The following is a 19,554-nucleotide window of genomic DNA, read 5'->3' as shown; positions in this document are numbered from 1 at the left end:
GTACAAGAAACACCAAAACTCTCACATGGACTTTTTGTTACAGTTACTTATCAGGTAATTGCAGTTCTTCTGAGTCGCTTTGGTACATTTCTCAGATCAGCATTAAAAAAATGCTCAAAAATATTTGTGTAAGCTTCACATTACTGTATTACTTGCATTCATTTAAAAAAAAAGTTCCTAATTCATGCAAAATATTCTGCACAATTCTCAGCTGTTTCCTTCCTTATCACTTGTCAACCCAGCTAACACAATTTAGAGTACAAGCTGTCCCAAAAGTAGAGAACCACTTCTTTTTTCGTTTTGGTTTCAAGTATGATTCAGACAGACGTGGGGCCATCAGCATTTGGCACTTGAGGCTTTGCGGTTTTTGTACATACACGGTTCTCATGCACATTATCCGGCAACTGACGTTAGAACATGGTTGCCACTTGACAAGAAGTTTTCATTTATGTACAGTACCAGTCAAAAGTTTGGAAACACCTTTGAATTTAAATAGTCTCAGGTCAAGAAAGTCACCCTATTAACATTTGATAATGCGGAGATCTGGACTGGAAGCAATTCCAGGTCATAAAGCATCCTTTACATCATAAAATTGACTGAGAAAATACCAAGATGTGCAAAGCTGCAAAATGTGCACAGATTGAAAAATCTCCATTATAAAACATATCATTAACATTTGTTCTTAAAACAAACAATTGCAATGATATTTCTTCATAATATAGACGATTTACGTATTAAGCTACAATTCAGGAAATGTTTAAATGATAAAAACAAAAAACAGAATTAGAGAATTTTTCCAAACTTTTGACTAGTGATATGCATCTGAGCTGCTTGTCCTCACAAAGGTCGCGGGCGTGCTGGAGTCTATCCCAGCTGACTTCTAGCAGTAGGCGTGGTACACCCTTTCACACTCACAACCACACCTAGAGACAATTTAGAGCAGGGTTGGGCAAACTTTTTGATTGGTGGACCACAATGGGTTCTAAAATTTGACAGAGGGGCCGGACCAGGAGCAGATGGAGGGTGTGTTTTGGTGACCTCACCTCATCGGAGAAAAAAACATTTCATTTTAAATGATAATGAACAAAAGCATTACAACAAAATATCTGTCTTTGACACACCACAGTATTTAGAAAATAAAACATAAATAAGGTTTATTCGTTTAATTTTTTTCAAGTTTGTCGGGCCGTATTAAAACATTTAACGGGCCGCAAGTGGCCCCCGGGCCGTAGTTTTCCCACGCCTGATTTAGAGTGTTCGATCAACCTAACATTCTTTTTTTTGGAAGGTGGGAGGACACTGGAGTACCTGAAGGAAGCCCACGCAGGCACGGGGAGAACATGCAAACTCCACACAGGGATGCCGGTGCCCAAACCCTACACCTCTGTACTGTGAGGCTGAACTGCTAACCGGCCGTCCCGACCTGAGTGGAACATGATAAGGTGACAAAAAAAAGACACAACACACACACTTTACTTGACATGACCTAATCAGCAGCCAAAAACCCCAAATATTATTCTTCCTCAATTCCCACCCGCATGCTAATGTGCACCAGGCCTGAACCCTGACCCTTGACCTTGGGTTGGTTAGCGGGAAGCTAAAGGTTTGCCTGGAAGTGCATTAAAGAGTTAAAATGTCAACTCAATTTATCTAAACTGACTGACTGTTTGAATTTATTATTTCGACAATTCGCAGACTTTTTTTTAAACTTGTTTGTTGTTTTGTACCACCGACTGGCATCATGCCAATTTGAAGTGATTTGAGGACCTTCATATCCAGAAAAATAGTCATTTGACATTACATCATCGAAGTCTGACTGGTTAGCACATCCGCCTCGCAGTTTTAAGGTCGTGGGTTCGATTCCATCCTGCGTGAAGATAGCTTGATATCCGCGTACCTGCGTGGGTTTTCTCCGGGTCCTTTGGTTTCCTCCCACAGGTTAATGGAACACTTGAAATTGGGCTGAGGTGTGAATGGTTTGTGTGTCACCTTCACCACGGCTTGACCATCTCAAAAAATTTGTTTGCTTGCTGTGACGTATTCTTTGTGAACAACATCACTCTTCAGCGGCAGAAGTCCGTCCTCATAACATTTAAAATGGCACAGGGGAGAGATGGCACTAAATTGTTTAAGGATTTCCCGACTATCTTCCAGTGTCAGGGGGAATTACACCGTGGAAACTCCCAGATATTTTTGGGACTGTGCCAGAAATGGAGAGGATCAGTTGGCCATCGTGTGTTGAATAAGAATGAAACTGAAATCAAAACAACATGCTGTATTCATCGAATAGGAACTGGAATTATAGGAAAGGGATTATTATTCTGCTTTCTGTTTCATTTTTAGTCATTATATGATAGACCGTCCCTTGTACCTTACACATCAACGTGGTCAATGACAAATGGGGGGTGATGTGGCAAACACGCTTCCTGCACTATCTGAAACTGTCAGGAAACATCTGAGTCGAACTTGGTTTCCATATGTTATATATGTGTACTTGTGCAAATGATTGGGCCCTACCCTCATCTCAAGCCTCGTCCTTGTGTTGTCTTGCGAGTCCAAAGTTTAGCTGTGGAAGAAATTACGTAAACTATCTTTTTTCGACTATGAAAAAATTATACTTTTTTTTTGTTTATGTGTTTTATGTTTGTTTTTTGTTTTGTTTTTTTTATAACAAACATAAAACACATACACACACATAAAATAAACTGGATTTATATAGGAATTGAATTTCTATTTGACCTGCACCTGCACTTTTGTTCTGAAGTTAACCAAACCAACCAAAAAAAAAAAAAACTGTCTCCGAGATAAATCAAATATAGAGGATATAAATATACCTGAATCAAAGGACCCAGATTATTGACTGTTTTTTTTCCTCCTTGAAAATAATGACTTCATAAGTAATTATTTTATATAATTGCATTAATAAACATTTTCTGACGAAGCTGCTTTATTTTAGGGCTTTGTTAGTGTGGGTCTTTTTTAACCCACAGGACAAAAGGAGTAAAAAGAATGTGAAGATCACACAAGGGCTCGTTTTGACAAATGCAAAAGTCATTGGGCATGTCTGCAACTTTCAATCCAACTCAGTCAAAACAAAACCACTAAGTCAGCAATTTAATTCAAATAAATATTTGAGTCACATGACGGAACGGACTCATTTTGCAAAGTGTGCATAAGCACATGAGTAGAATAAATGTAAAACATGGATATCACAGCACTATATATTGCATTGTTGTCTCTCACTGTGCAGCGTTGAAACATCAAGTAGTGATATTGCTGAAGTATTGAAAAATATTGCAATATTGTAGTATCATCCAATTTCCTTTGGTGATTCTCAAAGTGAGGAGCAAAAAAAAACACTAGTGGCACCTTTTAATGATATGTGAAGGAATCACTGTGTTAACACAGACTTGAGATAACTGCACCAAAAATGACAATTGAGACTTTTTATACTGTTCTAAAAGTTGGTAAGACACAAAGTCATCACAATTAAAAAAAAGAATTGGATTTTCCTTTCACTTTTGGATGAGAGCAGGAGATGTTTTTTGTTTCGTTTTGAGTGTGCACAAGCAGGAAACAGCATCAGCACCCCTTCTAAGTGGATCTCGTCGCATTCCCATTGGTCAGCGCGACCTTACGGTGACGTCACATCATCAACAAATACAAACGGAGGAAGCACTCGTCTTACGCTGCGGTGTGGAATTTAAAAGATCTTCTAAGTACCTCCGAATTGTAGTTTATACTTGCAGAATTATACGTGCAGAATATTGCTTCAGGGAGAAACTTTCGTTTTTGTTTTTTAAACATTTGGGGACAAAAAAAAATTGCTAGTTGCAATGAAACCTCAAGACATCTTCAAATGGAAGGGAAGCCTGTGGGTTTTTGGTTATGGCTCCTTAGTGTGGAAGCCGGATTTTGTCTATCAGAGGAGCGAAATAGGCTACATCAAGGGCTACAAACGGCGTTTCTGGCAAGGAGATGAATTTTATCGAGGAGACAAGGAGAATGTAAGACACCCTGTTAACTAGATATATTTCTTCTAAAATTGTTGCTACATGTGTACTGAGCCCAAATGTGTTATATATTTCCTCAGCCAGGAAGAGCGGTGACACTGGTGGTGGACGAGGGGGTAAGTGTCTTCATGCATAGAGAAACTGGTTTTGTAAAAACATATATATATACTATAAATAGCATGCAGCATAACATTCCCATTTTGCTTTCGACACGTGTCAGCCACCTCGATGATCTTATGGAAAGTATGGAGAAATAACACCCACACTCACTTATATATATATATATATATATATACAAAAAACGTTATTAATTTTTATTATTATTATATAATTATTAGTAATCAAGGGGCCACTAAAATGTGGTCGCCAGTTGCCCATTCATGAGTTAGAATATTGGACAAAAAGGGTTAAAGTTTCACAAATTTCCCTTTCATGTTTTGAAGGTTTGATACAACATTTTTTGATTGATTTTGATTGATTGGGTGGGACGCAATTCAAGGACGGTTTTATATTGAAGTGGAACAAATTTGAGTCGGTTTGATTCATCCGGGGAAATATGGAAATATGTAATTAGTTTATTTTTTTATGGGAAATTTATGAAAAACGTAAAAATGGGGTATGATATGCATGCCTCAAATTATGGGGAGCTATTTTCTTGAAAAACAGAAATATCATTTTGAAATTTTGATTTCATTGAAATTTTTTCAAATATGTGATTTTAAAATTAGATTTCACTTAATATTTTTTGACACCCGTTAATCGAACTCACGTTATGTATTTAGCGCATCAATTTGAAAATTATAAACTGAAAAAAAAATTGCCTCTATATTTAACAGCTGGTCAACGGTGTGTCATCATCCACATCGCTTATCCTGTACAGGGTGAAGGGGGTTGGGGGGGAATGTAGCCTATCCCCAGGTGGTCGACTGGTATAAAGCAATCATCGTGCCACTTTGCAGAGACACTTTATTTGTTTTTAATAACAGAGCTCGACAACAACATAACGGGACTTAATGATTAGTTCCTGTCCACTTCTCTCCCTCGCAGGCTTGTACTTGGGGCGTGGCCTATGAAGTGCCAAATGCTCAGATAAAAGAGGCCTTCAAGCACCTCAACACAAGAGAAGTGGAGAATGGAGGATATGTCATGGAGATGGTGGAGTTCATCCCTCGGGAGGAGGGCAAGGACACCATCAAGGCCGTTGTGTACATGGCCACGCCCGACAACCCCACTTTCCTGGGCCCCGCTCCGGAGCAAGAGATTGCCGCCCAGATCGCCGTCTGCAGGGGAAAGGCGGGCGACAATATTGAATATCTGCTCCGGCTTGCCGACTTCATGCGACGCTCCTGCCCAGAGGTGGAGGACGAGCATCTCTTCTCTATTGAGGCCGCCGTTTTGAAGATTACTGCCAACTGTGACAATCCCCCCTTGTGAAATCTGTCTTGAAGACACACAGCACTTTATTTTATCATACAGTTTAAATGTCACGTGAATTGTCTGTCGCAGTTGCTATCACCTGAAATATAAGCACTTCATTTTTATATTTTAATTTTCTTTCATGGATGTGATTTTTTTTACCTGACTAAATGGTTTTACATTTCCTATTTACTGTATGCAATCATTAATTTTATTTTAATATTAAACATGCGTTAATTGAATGGTGCTGCTTGGAATTCTTTATATGTTTCTGTCGAGCTCATGCTGAGAAATCACGTGGCTCAGGAATGTCCAGCTGTAACCTTCTAGGAAATGCTGATTTCATTTGAGCTGCTACAGAATACCATATAAGCAAACACGACTTGAAGGGAGACTGTATGCATTTGGGCATGCTTATTCTGATTCTGATTAAACAAATATGGTAATCTATGTTGCAAGCAAAATAAAACGAGCTTCACTCATTAATAGAAGTCATTATTACAACAACTACCAGCAACCAAGGCTGCTCTGTGTCATGTAGGGAATTAAAGACCTCGTGTGAAGTAAGTTCAGAAAATGGTAAATCAAAACATTTTGCGTCACGTAAAGTAATTACACACAATACTAATAATAAGCGAGACAAAAAATGTAATTAGTATATGAGACAAAATAATAGTATTTTCGTTTTGGGGGACATTCTGCAGGTCGCGGGAATTCCCACGTGATGGGAGTCAATTTTACCTTTTATCACGGGATTGGGATTGCTCACTTGAAAAGTGGGTGGCTTCAAATAAAAGTACTGTGTTCTGAGTTGTTTAACACATCTGGATGTGAATACTATGAAATAATCGCAGGTGTAGATGCCATCAGTTATCTTTACAAAAAGCACATTTACATTTTATCATTGTTATAAAGAATGTCAATATTTATTATGTGTTTGTAAGAATTTTGTTGATGTAATGCGTTGTTTTTTTCCTATTGCAGAATGAATATTCGTCATGTGCGTGTTGCATGTGGACCTTAATGATTGATGCACTTCACTTGAGAGATTTACAACTACCTCGAAAGGGAGCTTTTTACCCTTCTGTAGTACATAAGGCCAATGAGGTAACCAATTTGCGGTAATTTGCACTCTTTCTGTTATTATGTTTGAAACTGTTGAAAGGAGTGTGCTATCGTTAGCTCGCTAGCGCTAGTCCGCTAGCATGCTACCGTTAGCATGCTACAGCGTTAGCAGCCCTTTACAACATTACTGTCTTAGTAGAGTAGTCAAGTCAAGTCAATTTTATTTGTATAGCCCTTAATCACAGACAGTCTCAAAGGGCTTTACATAGCCACAATCGACATCCCCGATCTTAACCCCCAGGAGGGCAAGGAAAAACTCACAAAACCTCATTAGGGGAAAAGTGAGAAACCTTGAGAAGGGACCACAGATGGGGGAATCCCCCTTCCAGGATGACCAGGCTGCAATGGATGCCAACTGGGCAACATTTGACACATACAATGATGCTATGCAATAATAGATGAGATAATATAAGAGTCAATTGAATGAAGTGCTGCAGGAAGATGACTTCAGTGGAGTGGGTCCTCATCCAGGGCCGTAATATCCATGGCAGCATATCCGAAGATGAGCCTTCGATCTTGTACCGGTCAGTTGGTGTAAATTCAGTACAGCCACTTCCAAGTGAATCGCCATCACCTAATTCGGGGAATTGGGAACAGAAAAGAAAGAACAGAAATAGCAAACAGGCCAACAAGTAGTTCAATGAAGTGCTGAAATATAAGGAAATCAGAAAAGGCGCTGCATGAAGACGACTTCGGCAGAGCAGGTCCCTTCCCGGTTCGTCAGTGCCGTAATCTTCAAAGCATGTCCCCATCACCTAATTCCCAAGCAGGGGAAGGAGGGGGCAGAAAAGAGAAGAAGCGGCAGTAAACAGGCCAACAAATAATTAAATTAAATGCTAAAGTATATAAGTAAATTGATCAAATGTCGCGCTGCAGGAAGACGACATCACTGGAACAGGTGCATGCCCAGTTGGTCAATGCCTTAAACTTCCTAGTGGGTCACCGTCACCTAATCCCCCAGCCGGGGGAAAAGGGGGCAGAAAAGAAAACAAAAGAAAAAAAAGCGGCAGTAAACAGGCCAACAAATATTTCAGCTAAATGCACAAGAGTATAAATGCGTCTTTAATAGTGTTTTGAACATTTCTACTGAGGTGGCGCCTCTAATATCTGAGGGAAGTGCATTCCAAAGCATTGGTGCCCGAATAGAGAACGCCCTAGAACCTGCGGACTTCTTTTTGGCTCGCGGGATCACTAAAAGACCAGCATTTTGTGAGCGAAGGTTTCGGGACGGAACATATGGTACCACGAGGTCAACGAGATAAGAAGGTGCTAAGCCGTGCAATATTTTAAAAGTAAGTAGCAGAACTTTAAAATCACATCTCAAGTGGACCGGAAGCCAATGCAAATTGGCTAATATCGGGGTAATATGATCAAACTTTCTCGTCTTAGTTAAGAGTCTAGCTGCTGCATTTTGAACTAACTGCAGACTTTTAATACTCGACATGGGGAGACCCGAGAGTAACTCAGTTGCTTTAGTTTAAGTTACTTTTACACTGCGTTTTTAGTCGGGGATCATATAATAATGATTTTGACACTTTGAGAAGATAATGCAAAATAGTCTACCATACTGTAGCTGATAAAGTTACCTCGTAATAACAATATTTAACTATATAATGTGGATTCTAATATTGAATGGTGACTGTATGGTGGCAGAGCACTACTTTTGGTCAATATTTGTGTCAATAAGATTTTTTTTAATCTTACATTTCGTCCAGAAAATAAATGGTCCCAGACTGTAAACATAAATGATATTGTCAACTTACTCAAATTAATTCACACACAAAAAATAGTGCTTCATGATGTATAATTCATAATTCTAACATAACCGATAGATAGATAGATAGACTATGTATGCTAAAGTCAAAACTGACCTGACTACAGTTTTTTTTCTTTTTCATTTATATATATATATATATATATATATATATATATATATATATATATATATAATTCAAAGTTCATTTAACCATCTGAAATGTTGCGTTCAAGTCGGATCTTGCATTTTGTTGCTTCAAATTTAAACTATTCCTTCACATTTGATAGATGTCTTTGATTTCATGTGACCAAATATGAGAGGTCCCTGTGTCTCTCATGTTTGGACCACTATGTCAGCCTGAATGAAAAGACCCTGGAGATTTCCTGTCATTTTTCTCTCAAGTGTTTTTTCTCAAGCAAACGGAAAGCCACTTGGTGTTTCCCGCAAGCTCACAGATCTTTGCTATCAGAACGGCGCTGCAGCAGCTGCAGCAGCTTAGTTTTAGTCTCTAATTACACCAATGATTCACTCCTTTTTATAGTAAAATTGTGTTTTTAAACATAATGTTTACAATCTGTTTGTCCTCCCACCAGCTATTTCTGACTTCAAAACAAAAACACATTTGAGGCGTTTTGACTAAATCTAAATGTGATCTCATTACACAATGCACCCAGTCATCCGTTCTCTGGTCAGCTTGTCCTATTCGAGCTGCTTTTGAGAGAATGGCAGTTTAAAACCTGTTCTGGTACCCAGCCAATCACAGTGCTCATAAACAAACATAGTCGCATGGAATTTAATGTCCTCAATGAACCTAACATGCATTTTTGGGGATGAAGTCAAAACCGGAAAGCAGACATGCTAAAGCCTTCACTCTCTTGTTTGTCTTGCAGGGTTAGTCATGAATAATATTTGAGGCAAACAATTTGCTCAGAAAGTTCTATATGACTATAAAACTTTGATTTCATTCCAGTGTCAACGTAGTACTAACAGATAAACACCACGCCTTGTTTCTTCATCTTAAATTATATGTCGGGGAACTACTAAAACACGGCAGCCCACGGTGTACATTTCTTGAATTAGGTCATGATGATTGCTGAGGGTTGATGATGACGAATACAGAAGGCATGTAAGAGTCAAAGCCTTCTAAAAAAAAAAACAATAAAAAAAAGAGGTGTGACGATTTACCTTCGATGAGGAAATTGTTTTTAAATGAGAGTTGACATGAGAACAAAAACATGCCGAAAACAAAGTCTTTTATTCTCCCGATCCTAAACCTGTCATCATAGCTTTGTTTAAAAGAACTTTGAGAAGGATTTCTGTCAACTTGCCTAATTTCAGTTTCAGAAAAATCACTTTTAATATTCTGCATTATAAAACCACCTGCAAGTAATATGACCTCATGTCGGAAATACACTTTAAAGGAAAAGCGTTTTAAGCGCTGCAGTCCACTTGCATAGCATTTTTGCTGCAACGTTTAGAGTAACATAGGCAGCATGGTGGTTTGCACTGTTTGACTCTCAGTTTGCATGTGCACCCAGTGCTTGCGTGCATTTATTTTCTCGATGCACTGTACTCCAGTTTCCTCCCACATTCCAAAACGAGAAATTGAGGACTATGACTTGTCTATAGGTGTGAACATGTGTTTCATCCGTAATTTTCACAAGCAGCTATTTTGATTCAAGCTATAGTCATTCATTCTATATGCCGTGGCCCTATATTTTGTTTTGTACAACACAGGAAGAACCAGATTGAACACATGCAGGCATGCAAAGACTTAAATCAGCATGACCTGATCTAAAGAAGAACCTTACATGATATCTGCCATGACCTACATTCATGCAAACCATCGGTATGATGTGACACAATTTGTTTGGGCAGCAATAGTCTGCTCCGTTTAGCATTCTCATTAAAACAGGAGTTCTGAAGATTTAGAAACAGCCTCTTCCGTCCCATTTGCAAGATAGACATTTTATAAGTCAGTTCCTGGGCTCCAACTTGTTGACAAAGAAGACAGAGCTTTTGCTGTCTGGGCCCTGAAGCTGTGGAATGACCTCCTGGGAGATCACAGGCAGACACAAATATTGTCTGGTATCAAATCTCTTCATGAGACTCACTTTTATTGTTTGACCTTAAACTTTTTCTTTTTCGTTTTTTTTATTGTTCACTTGTTCATTTTACCTGGTATCATACTCCTTGTACAAACCAATTGAGTATTGGTAATTTTTTGTTGTTGTGTATATATATCATGTAATGTTGATATATTTTATTTGTATCTTTAATAATTTTGTTAAATATAATTGGTGTGATTATTTTATGCATATAATAGATGTAATTTGTTTAAAATATACAAAGATACAAAAAGTTAAAATATTTATTTGTTGGAACTATTTGCCAAATCGTCACGTGTCTGGCAGTAGTGTACAGTTGAGTGGGAGCGAGCTGCCACTCAGAGAGATGAGGTCTGCTCATGCTAGATATGTTTTTATGCGACGCACCATTTAACTTGTTTCAAAAGTTATTAATAATGTTAGTAATAGTAAACCATAATCATATTTATTGTACTAATTACAATTTGTTCATTTTTGATTGAAATCCTACAAATTGAGTAAGAACATCCATCCATCCATCCATTATCTTTTACCGCTTCTCCTCACGAGGGTCGCGAGGGGTGCTGGTGCTTATCCCAGCTATCTTCGGGCAGCAGGTAGGGGACACCCTGAACTGGTTGCCAGCCTATCGCAGGGCACACAGAGACGAACAACCATCCGCGCTCATACTCATACGTAGGGGAAATTTAGAGTGTTCAATCAACCTGCCGAGCATGTTTTTGGAATGTGGGAGGAAACCGGAGTACCCTGAGGAAACCCACGCAGGCACGGGGAGAACATGCAAACTCCACACAGGAAGACCGGAGTTAGGATTGAACCCACGCCCGCTGCTGTCTCTCACTGTGAGGCCATCGTGCTAACCAGTCGGGCCACCATGCCGCTTGAGTAAGAATATCATTCCTTAATGTCTGAACTAAAACTTATTATACAATTCATCTAACAGGTCAAAGATTGTATAGAGCATTTATAATGATACTTAAGATTGCTTGGGACACTTATTCCATCTTGTCTTTTTAAAAGATTCATATCAGAAATAAGCAAATTTTATTTGTAAACCCACTCGCACAAGACAGTATTAAGAACAATTTAATTGAGTGTTTAATCAATCCCTTAATGTAATTTAGATGCATATTCACAGGGTCCAATTCATATGGCACATTCGACGACGGCTGCATGCATGACAGTTGTGGAGCAGGACTGCTGCATATCCCACGAGTCAAAAGGACAGACCCCCTGCGGTGCTCTCTGGAGGGTAAAGTAGGATTAGTCCTGCCGCCTCTGGGCTCCTGCGGGGGTTTAATGAAGCAGGAGTGACTGAATTGATGAGGATGCTTGTTTGGTGGCCAACAAAGGCCTCAAAACACTAAGACGTCACTTTGAAATTGGGCCAGGCTGGTTTACTTTAAGCTGGTTCCCATCCAAATGATATAAATACCGGTTATCAAATTAATTCCCATTCCTGCAAATGCACTGATCCACCGAAAAAAGGCAAGGCAGTATGCACCCTGATTTATATGATTACGTTCCTGTCACAGATGTAGTTTATTTTGTTTTCTTGGATCCAAGTCAAACATGCATCTGGTTGGCGGTGCAAGCCAGTGGGAGGAGACTCACTGATGTATGACCAGACAAATGTTTACACTTCCGCAGTCTCGTAAAAAGATGAAAGTTGCACAATAACAAAGTCAATCGGTCACATGCAAATGCCTGAAAAACCTGAAATTGCTGTTGTTATAGTTGTTACAACAAAAATAACTAAAACTCCAATTGAAAAATAATTTTTAGTAACAAAAAAAAATTTAGTATAAAATACATTTTACCTTTACAAAAATATCTAAGAGATTATTTTCTGGACTATAAGTCGTCCTTTTTTCACAGGTTGGCTGGTCCTGTGACTTATACTCTGAAGTGATTTATACATGAAAAACAAACGTAACTTCACAGACAACCACGAGAGGGCACCTCCCTGGAGATAGGGGGCAACAATTTACGAAAACCTCCGACCGTCCGATGAGGTCATGGATCACTGCAATTACGTTGCCAGAGATTGTTGACTTCACAGTGATTAAGGGTGAAATTGCGAAACATTACAGAATGTTTATTCAAACTAGAAGCAAACCTGATGCGAGAACTAAAGATGCACTTGGCATGGTCCGCACAAACAAAGCGGGTCCACTAGAGCCATTTTCACCACATAGAAATGGCACCGCTAAGCACAATTGCTGCTGGTGTCTCATGTTCGATGCTATTTTTTGTGAGCGAACTTTGGTAGTTTTTCCCGATGAAATCTGTTCCGTTGGCAGATCCAATACCTTCCCATCAGGCGACTGTATTTACCAGCAATTTTCCAGTTTCATGTTTCAAGATAAAACGACAAAGGTGCAATTAAGTTGCTAGAAAGTATCACTTTATTAGGGCCACTACAGCCGTGATCCTCAACCACGGACCGGTTCATGCGAGTCGATAATTTTTGCGGACCTGCAAGTGGAGGTGCTCGCCGTATATTGTGCACTGGCTTCGTACATGGTCTGTTTTTTACTCATTTTGCTAGCTTGTGGGTTTCATATTAGCGTAATGCAACCGAGGCAATTGGCATCTTGACATGCGTTAAGATTCCCACGTCACGGTTAGAAGTCGATCACTTTTCAAAATAAAATATTTTTCAGCCTTGAATAATAAATAAACCTGACACACTCCAAGTTTTTTTTTTTTCATTATTTCATCTGTGCAGCCCACCGCAACCTCGTCCACTGCGGACCACTGCTCTATAGTATTAATGTGGGGTAATTACTTTGGAGTTCTGCTCAACGGACCCCATCATGGTAGATGTATTAACTTTTGCATTTTTGTTCATCCAATTACCTTGTTTTCCTTTTTGTTATCCTTAAATGAAATGAAGTCCACCCCACAATCCCGCGTTCCTGTTTGCATCCACAAACCTCCTCCACACAATTTTTGTGACACCAGCGGCCAATGCGAGATCTTCCTCTACTAACATTGAGCCACATATTGTAGCATCCGAGAAAGCTCACAGAATTGACACTCTATTATATAAATGTTCAGTCAGTATGGGGGCGATGGTGATTTTTCCTAGAATAAGAGCAGGTTAAAACATACAGATGATGTAAACGGAGGTTTATCCAAACACATAGGTCATGCAACTGTCACGCAATGTCTCCATCCATCCATCCATCCATTTCCTATACTGCTTATCCAGTTCAGGGTCATGTGGAAGCTGAAGCTGGAGGTTGAGTGAACCCTGTTGGATCACCAGTCCATCGCCATGCACATGTCACGCAATGCATAAAGGGCAATTAAAGCAAGCGACCGCAAGCACTTCAGTTAATCCATCACCGTGTCTATGTAGAATTCAAGCAAGCAGGTCGAGACCTTTGACCTCATGATTGTAAACAATGGCAGATGAGATTAGGTTAAAACATGCGCACAGCAAGCGGCTGCGACCCTCAAGTCACACCTAGAGTCCAGGAAGGACCATTGACATGACGCGGTGTCTCCGTGTGATGGAAGCACCCAACCCTTCGTAATCCCCAGCCTTTAAGAGGCTAGGGAATATCTACTTAAAGTGACATTATGGGGGGGAGATGTTATTCAAATGGGGACTTGATCACTTCATCTGTGTGCCAGCCACTTGTTTTGTGTGCTGTCTGCCATGTTGATCTCAGGCTTAGGGTGGGGCTTAATCTTTTAACACCTATCTGACAGATTTCTCCATTGTTGTCAGATTTGTTGTGAGACCATGTTTGCTTCAAACAATTCAAACCACAAACAGCAACCAATTCAATTGTACATATTGTATTTATATTTTGGGGTTAAAATCATAGGAAGAATTTGGCAATGTTTGGGGGGCGTTTTACAAAGAGTGAACCTTCCTAAATCAGCAGACCTTTACTAAGATTACCTCTTTCATTCTATGTCAGGATACATTTCTACAGCATAACTAATAGCCACACTCGTGCAGTGCGTGAGAATGCTAACAGACAACATGTTTACATTGAGTCAGCTGGCTGCCAACACTGATTGGTGCACTGCTGACATCTGCTGCAAGGCACTGGCAAAGCTTCCAAACGCAGCAAGAAAAACAGCCCAATGGTCCACAGCCATGGGAATAAGTCACAAGGAAGTCTCGTGTAGGCCTGCCGCCACACGCTGCGACTCAACTGTTAAACTGTGCACGGGCCTCTGCAACCAGTTTTCATGTCAATAACCCTTAACTCCATTTTCTGAATATTTTCATTTCCAACCTGTAGCCCAAAAAGCAGAGTGTGGAGAGTCTGTGGACTAACTGAATTGCTGAAACTTCATGTTTGACAAGCTAACAATTTGCTAAACTGCTTCATTAATGTAGCTTACCGGTCTTTGTAGGTTTTATAGCAATGGATAACATTCAATGTCAAAGTTATGTTTCTTATCTTTGAATTGCAAAACTTGCATGTTACTATTATCTTTTCCCAGATTTGTTGAAAAGCATGATGCCTGAATTTAAATGTAATTACTTTCAGAGCTCTCTCTTGTTTTGTGAGGTGGCCTTTTGGGTTATCAGATTTCTGCTCGGAACACAAAAAAAGTCACCTCTTTCAAACATGAAAGATTCGGCACAGTATGTTAAAAATTCAGATTTTCTAATGTTAACCGGCAAGATTTGTCATGCTGAGTAGTTCAAGTCAAAGTCGAGTACTGTCTCCAAGTCAGTCAGGTTGACTCACAAGTTTTTGCTGAGCAAGTCCCAAGTCCTGAAATTTCTTATTTAAATCTGGCTCAAGCCAAATCATGTGACTCATTCACCCCAATAACACGTAAAGAGAGGAAAAAGGTCTCTTTGATAGTGTTGTGGTGGTCGGGGCTATTTCCTGTGCTGGACTTTACCTTGAATGAAGGAACAGCATTGTCAGCAACAGCTGGCAAGGGGTGTCCCGAGGGAGCCGAGCTGGTAACATGATGGACATCAGGGGACCCAGATGTTGCCCTCCGATCTTAAAAGTGTGTAACACCACAGGTGGTGGGAAAGAGTGGGAGCGAAAGGGGCAAAAGAAGGATTGAGTTTGAAACAACGGCAAACAGGAAGCCGAGACCTTAAAACACAATGCACACACAGCTTCCTGCAGGAGAAGCCAGATAAGGGACAACACTTTGTTTTAAAGTCATATTTTCATCCCCAAACATTTCCCGCTGCTCTAAAACCACATTGAACAATGCGCGTAAAATTCTCCTAAACTATAATCATTTGGAAGTGAATCGACAAATTTGTTATCCTCCAAGAAGACACATTAACACAACACATAGCAAGACAAAACAGTGGAACCTCATCTAGTCCAAGACAGTTGCAACATATTTTCCCTGAGGGGTGAATCAGCTCCAAATATTAATCCATTACTATCTTAAAACTTGGATTTATGGGAAAGGCAAATGTTTTTAACATTCTGGGAGACCCTGTAGTGGTGTCAAACACACAGCACGGGGGCCATTTGGGGGCAGCTGTATGATATTTTGCGTCCTAAACATTAAGGTAAAGTAGCGCGGTCGCCGCTTTTTTTTTTTTCTTTTTTGGGCCTATTCCAAGCAAAAAATGAACATGTCTGGAATGAACAGAAAATGAAATCACATATCATGACTCAGCTAGACATTCTGAGGAGTATGCAAAGTACCACGGCGATGAGAGAGTACCGAAACACCAATCTTGTTCACATTCTGAAGAACCGCTAATGTTCTTAACTGTTATGTTATTTTTCTGGGCAGAGATGGGCCGTCACTAAACATTTGTGATTCGCCAGTGGCTGACCGATCGTCATCATCTGTCATTATTTCTGGCCGGCACAGTCCGTCTCTCTGTCGTCGTTTTTAACCGTGCTTTTATCATCTCTAAATTACAGTTCGTTACTGTTCTTTTAGTATCAGTAAAATCTTTTTTATTTAGAAAGAGTTTTAACCGATTAAAATACTTCTACTATTACTGCTTCTCCTCCCCAAACTACCCCTTTCTTTGCCTTTCCTTGTCATGACCCGTGTCGGTCATGTCAGGTTTTTTGTTATTATTTTCACTCTCCCAGGCCTTGTCTTTGTTTTGTTTACCCTCTGTCAGCTGAGTGGGGGCGTTCCCCTCAGCACTCGTTCCCCACCAGCCACGCACCTGTTTCCCGTTAGCCTCACACACCTGATTCCCATCTGCTCCCCTAATGACTGGACTATTTAAACACCCCGTGCCGTCGCGTCGGCGTCTGCGTCGGCGCATTACCCTATCTTCGGACATCACTGTACCCTTGCGTTGCCTTGTCCTAATGCTCGTTGTTCTCGTTCACGTTTACAGCTGATAGTTTGCCTTTTGGTTTTGTTTTACTAATAAATCTCCCTTTACGTTACCCTTGTCCCCAGCTTCCCCGCATCTTTGGGTCCTCCTGCACCTCGCCTTCCCGCAAGCTTAACATTCCTGTTAGTGACGGTTCGGGCGACGTGTTTCGAAGTTTCTGTCAGTTGTCAGTACACCAGTGGAATGAGAGTCCATATGTGATGAACTGACGGACCTTCCATCGGTGCCAACAAACTTTCCGTCAGTTCTGACGAACGGCTCACCACGTTTTGAATACTTGAAACACTTTTTAGTGGCGCACTTGATGCGGCCCAGACATAAATTCAGTTTGAGAACCCTATAATCACGTGACTTGAGAAATGTATTTATAAATACATTATACATGTTGGAAGATAATTGCTGATGATAATTGAACTTTTGGGTGCTATGTTTAAAGTGGAGCTAAGTGAAGCACCTCACTCTACTATACTATTCAGTAGAGTCTCCAAACTAGAGCAGCACTTCCCTCTGTAGGCCAAAACTCACATTGCATTATGGAATCAAACCAACCTCTTTTTTTCCGTTTTTATACATATATATATTTTTTTGCATTAGTGTATTTGTCGAGCTAAATCATCCTCCATCCATATTTTTTTGTGTAATTATTTATAATTATTTATTAGTTTAATGATGATTTTATTGTGTGGAAAATGATCTTGAAAGTGATTTGAAAAATCACATTAAAATAGTTCGGGAGGAAACAGTTGAAATTAAAGCAAAATTAAAGTATTTTCTTTCTTTGTGTTCTAGTCAAACATACGTGATTATTTAATGGTTTGTTTGATTTTTATCCGCATACTTATCCATTTGTCTTGTACTTGTCCCTGTTTGTATGCAGTATTTTTTTAATTATTTATTTTTTGATGCTATTAAGAAACATCTGAGAACCACAGCAAACAGTGAAAGTGGGCGTGGTCATGCTAATGAGAAGTAAACGGAATCGGACAGTGACTGTTGGGCATCACTCATCTGATTGGCTGCTTTTGTTCTTTTGAACTGAAAGTGTCCCTCTTCCTTTTTTTGTGCGTGTATGTGCGTGTGTGTGTGTGTGTGGGGGGGGGGTGATGGTCACTCACAGGCAAAAGACCTCTTCATTACAGTAATGCGACCATGCTGTGTGGACGCTTGAGTGGTGTGGCATGCCGGTGATGTGTGCAGAATAGGAAAAAAAACAAAACAAATGGCACTACAAGGTCCTCAGAGGCATGAGAAGGCAGGCTGGCCAAGGGAAGAGTTGAGCTGCCTACTGGTCGGGGATGGAGCTGTGGGGAAGACGAGCATGATCATCAGCTACATCTTCAATGGGTACAACAATGAGTACAGGCAGACGGCTTTTGACGTGTTTACCGGTAAGGACAAGATCATTAATATAAAGTTACTAATGGGACACAACTGATGTTTAATGTTTTTGAATTTGCAGGTTTGGTTTATGTGAATGGAGTGCAAACGCGACTTAAAGTGATAGATACAGCTGGACAGGTAAATACCTTCCACGGCGACTGAAAATGTCTTCCAAAATTAATTTCATGTATGAATTTGTCTTTCAACAGGATGAGTTTGGCCATCTTCGCTCTTTATGTTACGCCCACGTGGATGTCTTCATCCTATGTTTTAGCCTGGTCAATCCTGTCTCTTTTGACAACATTGCTTCCAAGTGGATCCCGCAGATACGAGCACAGAACCCCACCTCCCCGATCGTGCTAGTGGGCACCCAGTCTGACCTTTGCTATGACGTGGACATCCTCGTTCATCTGGCCCGCCGGCGTGCCAAACCGGTGGCACCAGACCAGGCCAAGAGGCTAGCACGCAGGATTCAAGCTTACAGCTACATGGAGTGTTCGGCTCTGACCCAGCATCGCCTCAAAGAAGTGTTTGACTGCGCCATCGTCTCTGCCATGAAGCACAAGCGCAATACAGAAAAAAACAAAACGCTCGGTTTGGTTAAATGCGTTAAGACTTTTTGTGAATGTGGATGGCGGAGAATCTTCAAAATATTGTGAGAAGATAGGCTGTTCTGTCTAGGACTGGGGAGACAAACCTTTTTCAAAGTTGTGTAAATTATGAACATTCCGAGCTTTGGATAGGAGCTCCTCTTGTTTTTGTCTTTCTTTATTTTTTTTTTGTTACTTTCTACTTCTTTCTTAACCTCAACTCTTGTGATCTTTGTTGCTATTTTTGTCATTCATCGTTTTGTATATGTATTAGAGTGTATAATAAATGCACTTTAAAAGCATTGTGCTTCTTTTTTCTCGCCAACATGCAATTGAAAAAGAACAAGTAGTGCGGGACACTGTCAGTGAAGAAATTGGAGGGAAAGCAGCACAAAGCAACTGTTATTTAGAACAAATGGTCACCTGCTGACACTTTGAAGTGCTTGTTTACAAGACAAAGGCCATTTAAAGTCAGCCTCTGTTGGTAGATTAGGTTGAGGCCTTGTTAATTTGTTAAACTCATTGAAATATTTGGAGATTTTAATTAATATGGTAATTTGCAAGACTTTTTTTGTTTTGCTCAAGTATTATTATCATGTAGTTAGATCACAGGTGTCAAATGCCAGGGGGCCATATATGTAAATTCTGATTTCAAAACTAGTTAGCAACCAATTTGTTGTGTGCAATAAATGTAGTAATTTGTGTAGGTGATTAAACTTTTATTATGGTATCACAGTCATAACACCCACACCACAATAAAGGTTCCACATCACGTTAATAAGTTTAATTATTTTTTTAATGAATTTATCACATTTTAATATGATAAATTTCATATTTTAACATG

At 39.9% G+C, this 19,554-nt stretch overlaps 2 protein-coding genes and 1 long non-coding RNA gene across 3 annotated transcripts; 2 read left to right on the top strand and 1 right to left on the bottom strand.

Moving 5' to 3' along the window:
* The first annotated feature begins 3,656 nt into the window (after nucleotides 1-3,656).
* Nucleotides 3,657-5,911, top strand: LOC148343102 (glutathione-specific gamma-glutamylcyclotransferase 1-like). The gene is made up of 3 exons (XM_088317447.1): nucleotides 3,657-4,007; nucleotides 4,094-4,129; nucleotides 5,061-5,911. Exons 1-3 carry the CDS (start codon nucleotides 3,837-3,839, stop codon nucleotides 5,445-5,447), a joined length of 594 nt encoding a protein of 197 aa, XP_088173573.1. The 5' UTR covers nucleotides 3,657-3,836; the 3' UTR covers nucleotides 5,448-5,911.
* Nucleotides 5,912-6,698: 787 nt separating this feature from the next.
* Nucleotides 6,699-17,954, bottom strand: LOC148343101 (uncharacterized). Its single transcript, XR_015846518.1, has 3 exons — nucleotides 17,856-17,954; nucleotides 15,303-15,409; nucleotides 6,699-7,309 (listed from the first exon to the last, which is right to left on the bottom strand). It is a non-coding gene; the product is annotated as an uncharacterized LOC148343101 (long non-coding RNA).
* On the top strand, nucleotides 7,705-19,012 carry LOC148343100 (rho-related GTP-binding protein RhoV-like). Its single transcript, XM_088315429.1, has 4 exons — nucleotides 7,705-7,846; nucleotides 17,858-18,128; nucleotides 18,200-18,258; nucleotides 18,330-19,012. Exons 2-4 carry the CDS (start codon nucleotides 17,960-17,962, stop codon nucleotides 18,777-18,779), a joined length of 678 nt encoding a protein of 225 aa, XP_088171555.1. The 5' UTR covers nucleotides 7,705-7,846; nucleotides 17,858-17,959; the 3' UTR covers nucleotides 18,780-19,012.
* The last annotated feature ends 542 nt before the right edge of the window (nucleotides 19,013-19,554 follow it).

This window comes from Idiotropiscis lumnitzeri, chromosome 1, assembly GCF_059441095.1.
Source record: "Idiotropiscis lumnitzeri isolate Australia: NSW breed Sydney's pygmy pipehorse chromosome 1, RoL_Ilum_1.0, whole genome shotgun sequence".
In the NCBI taxonomy this organism is placed as follows: domain Eukaryota; kingdom Metazoa; phylum Chordata; class Actinopteri; order Syngnathiformes; family Syngnathidae; genus Idiotropiscis; species Idiotropiscis lumnitzeri.
This window is presented reverse-complemented; position numbering and strand designations above follow the sequence as displayed.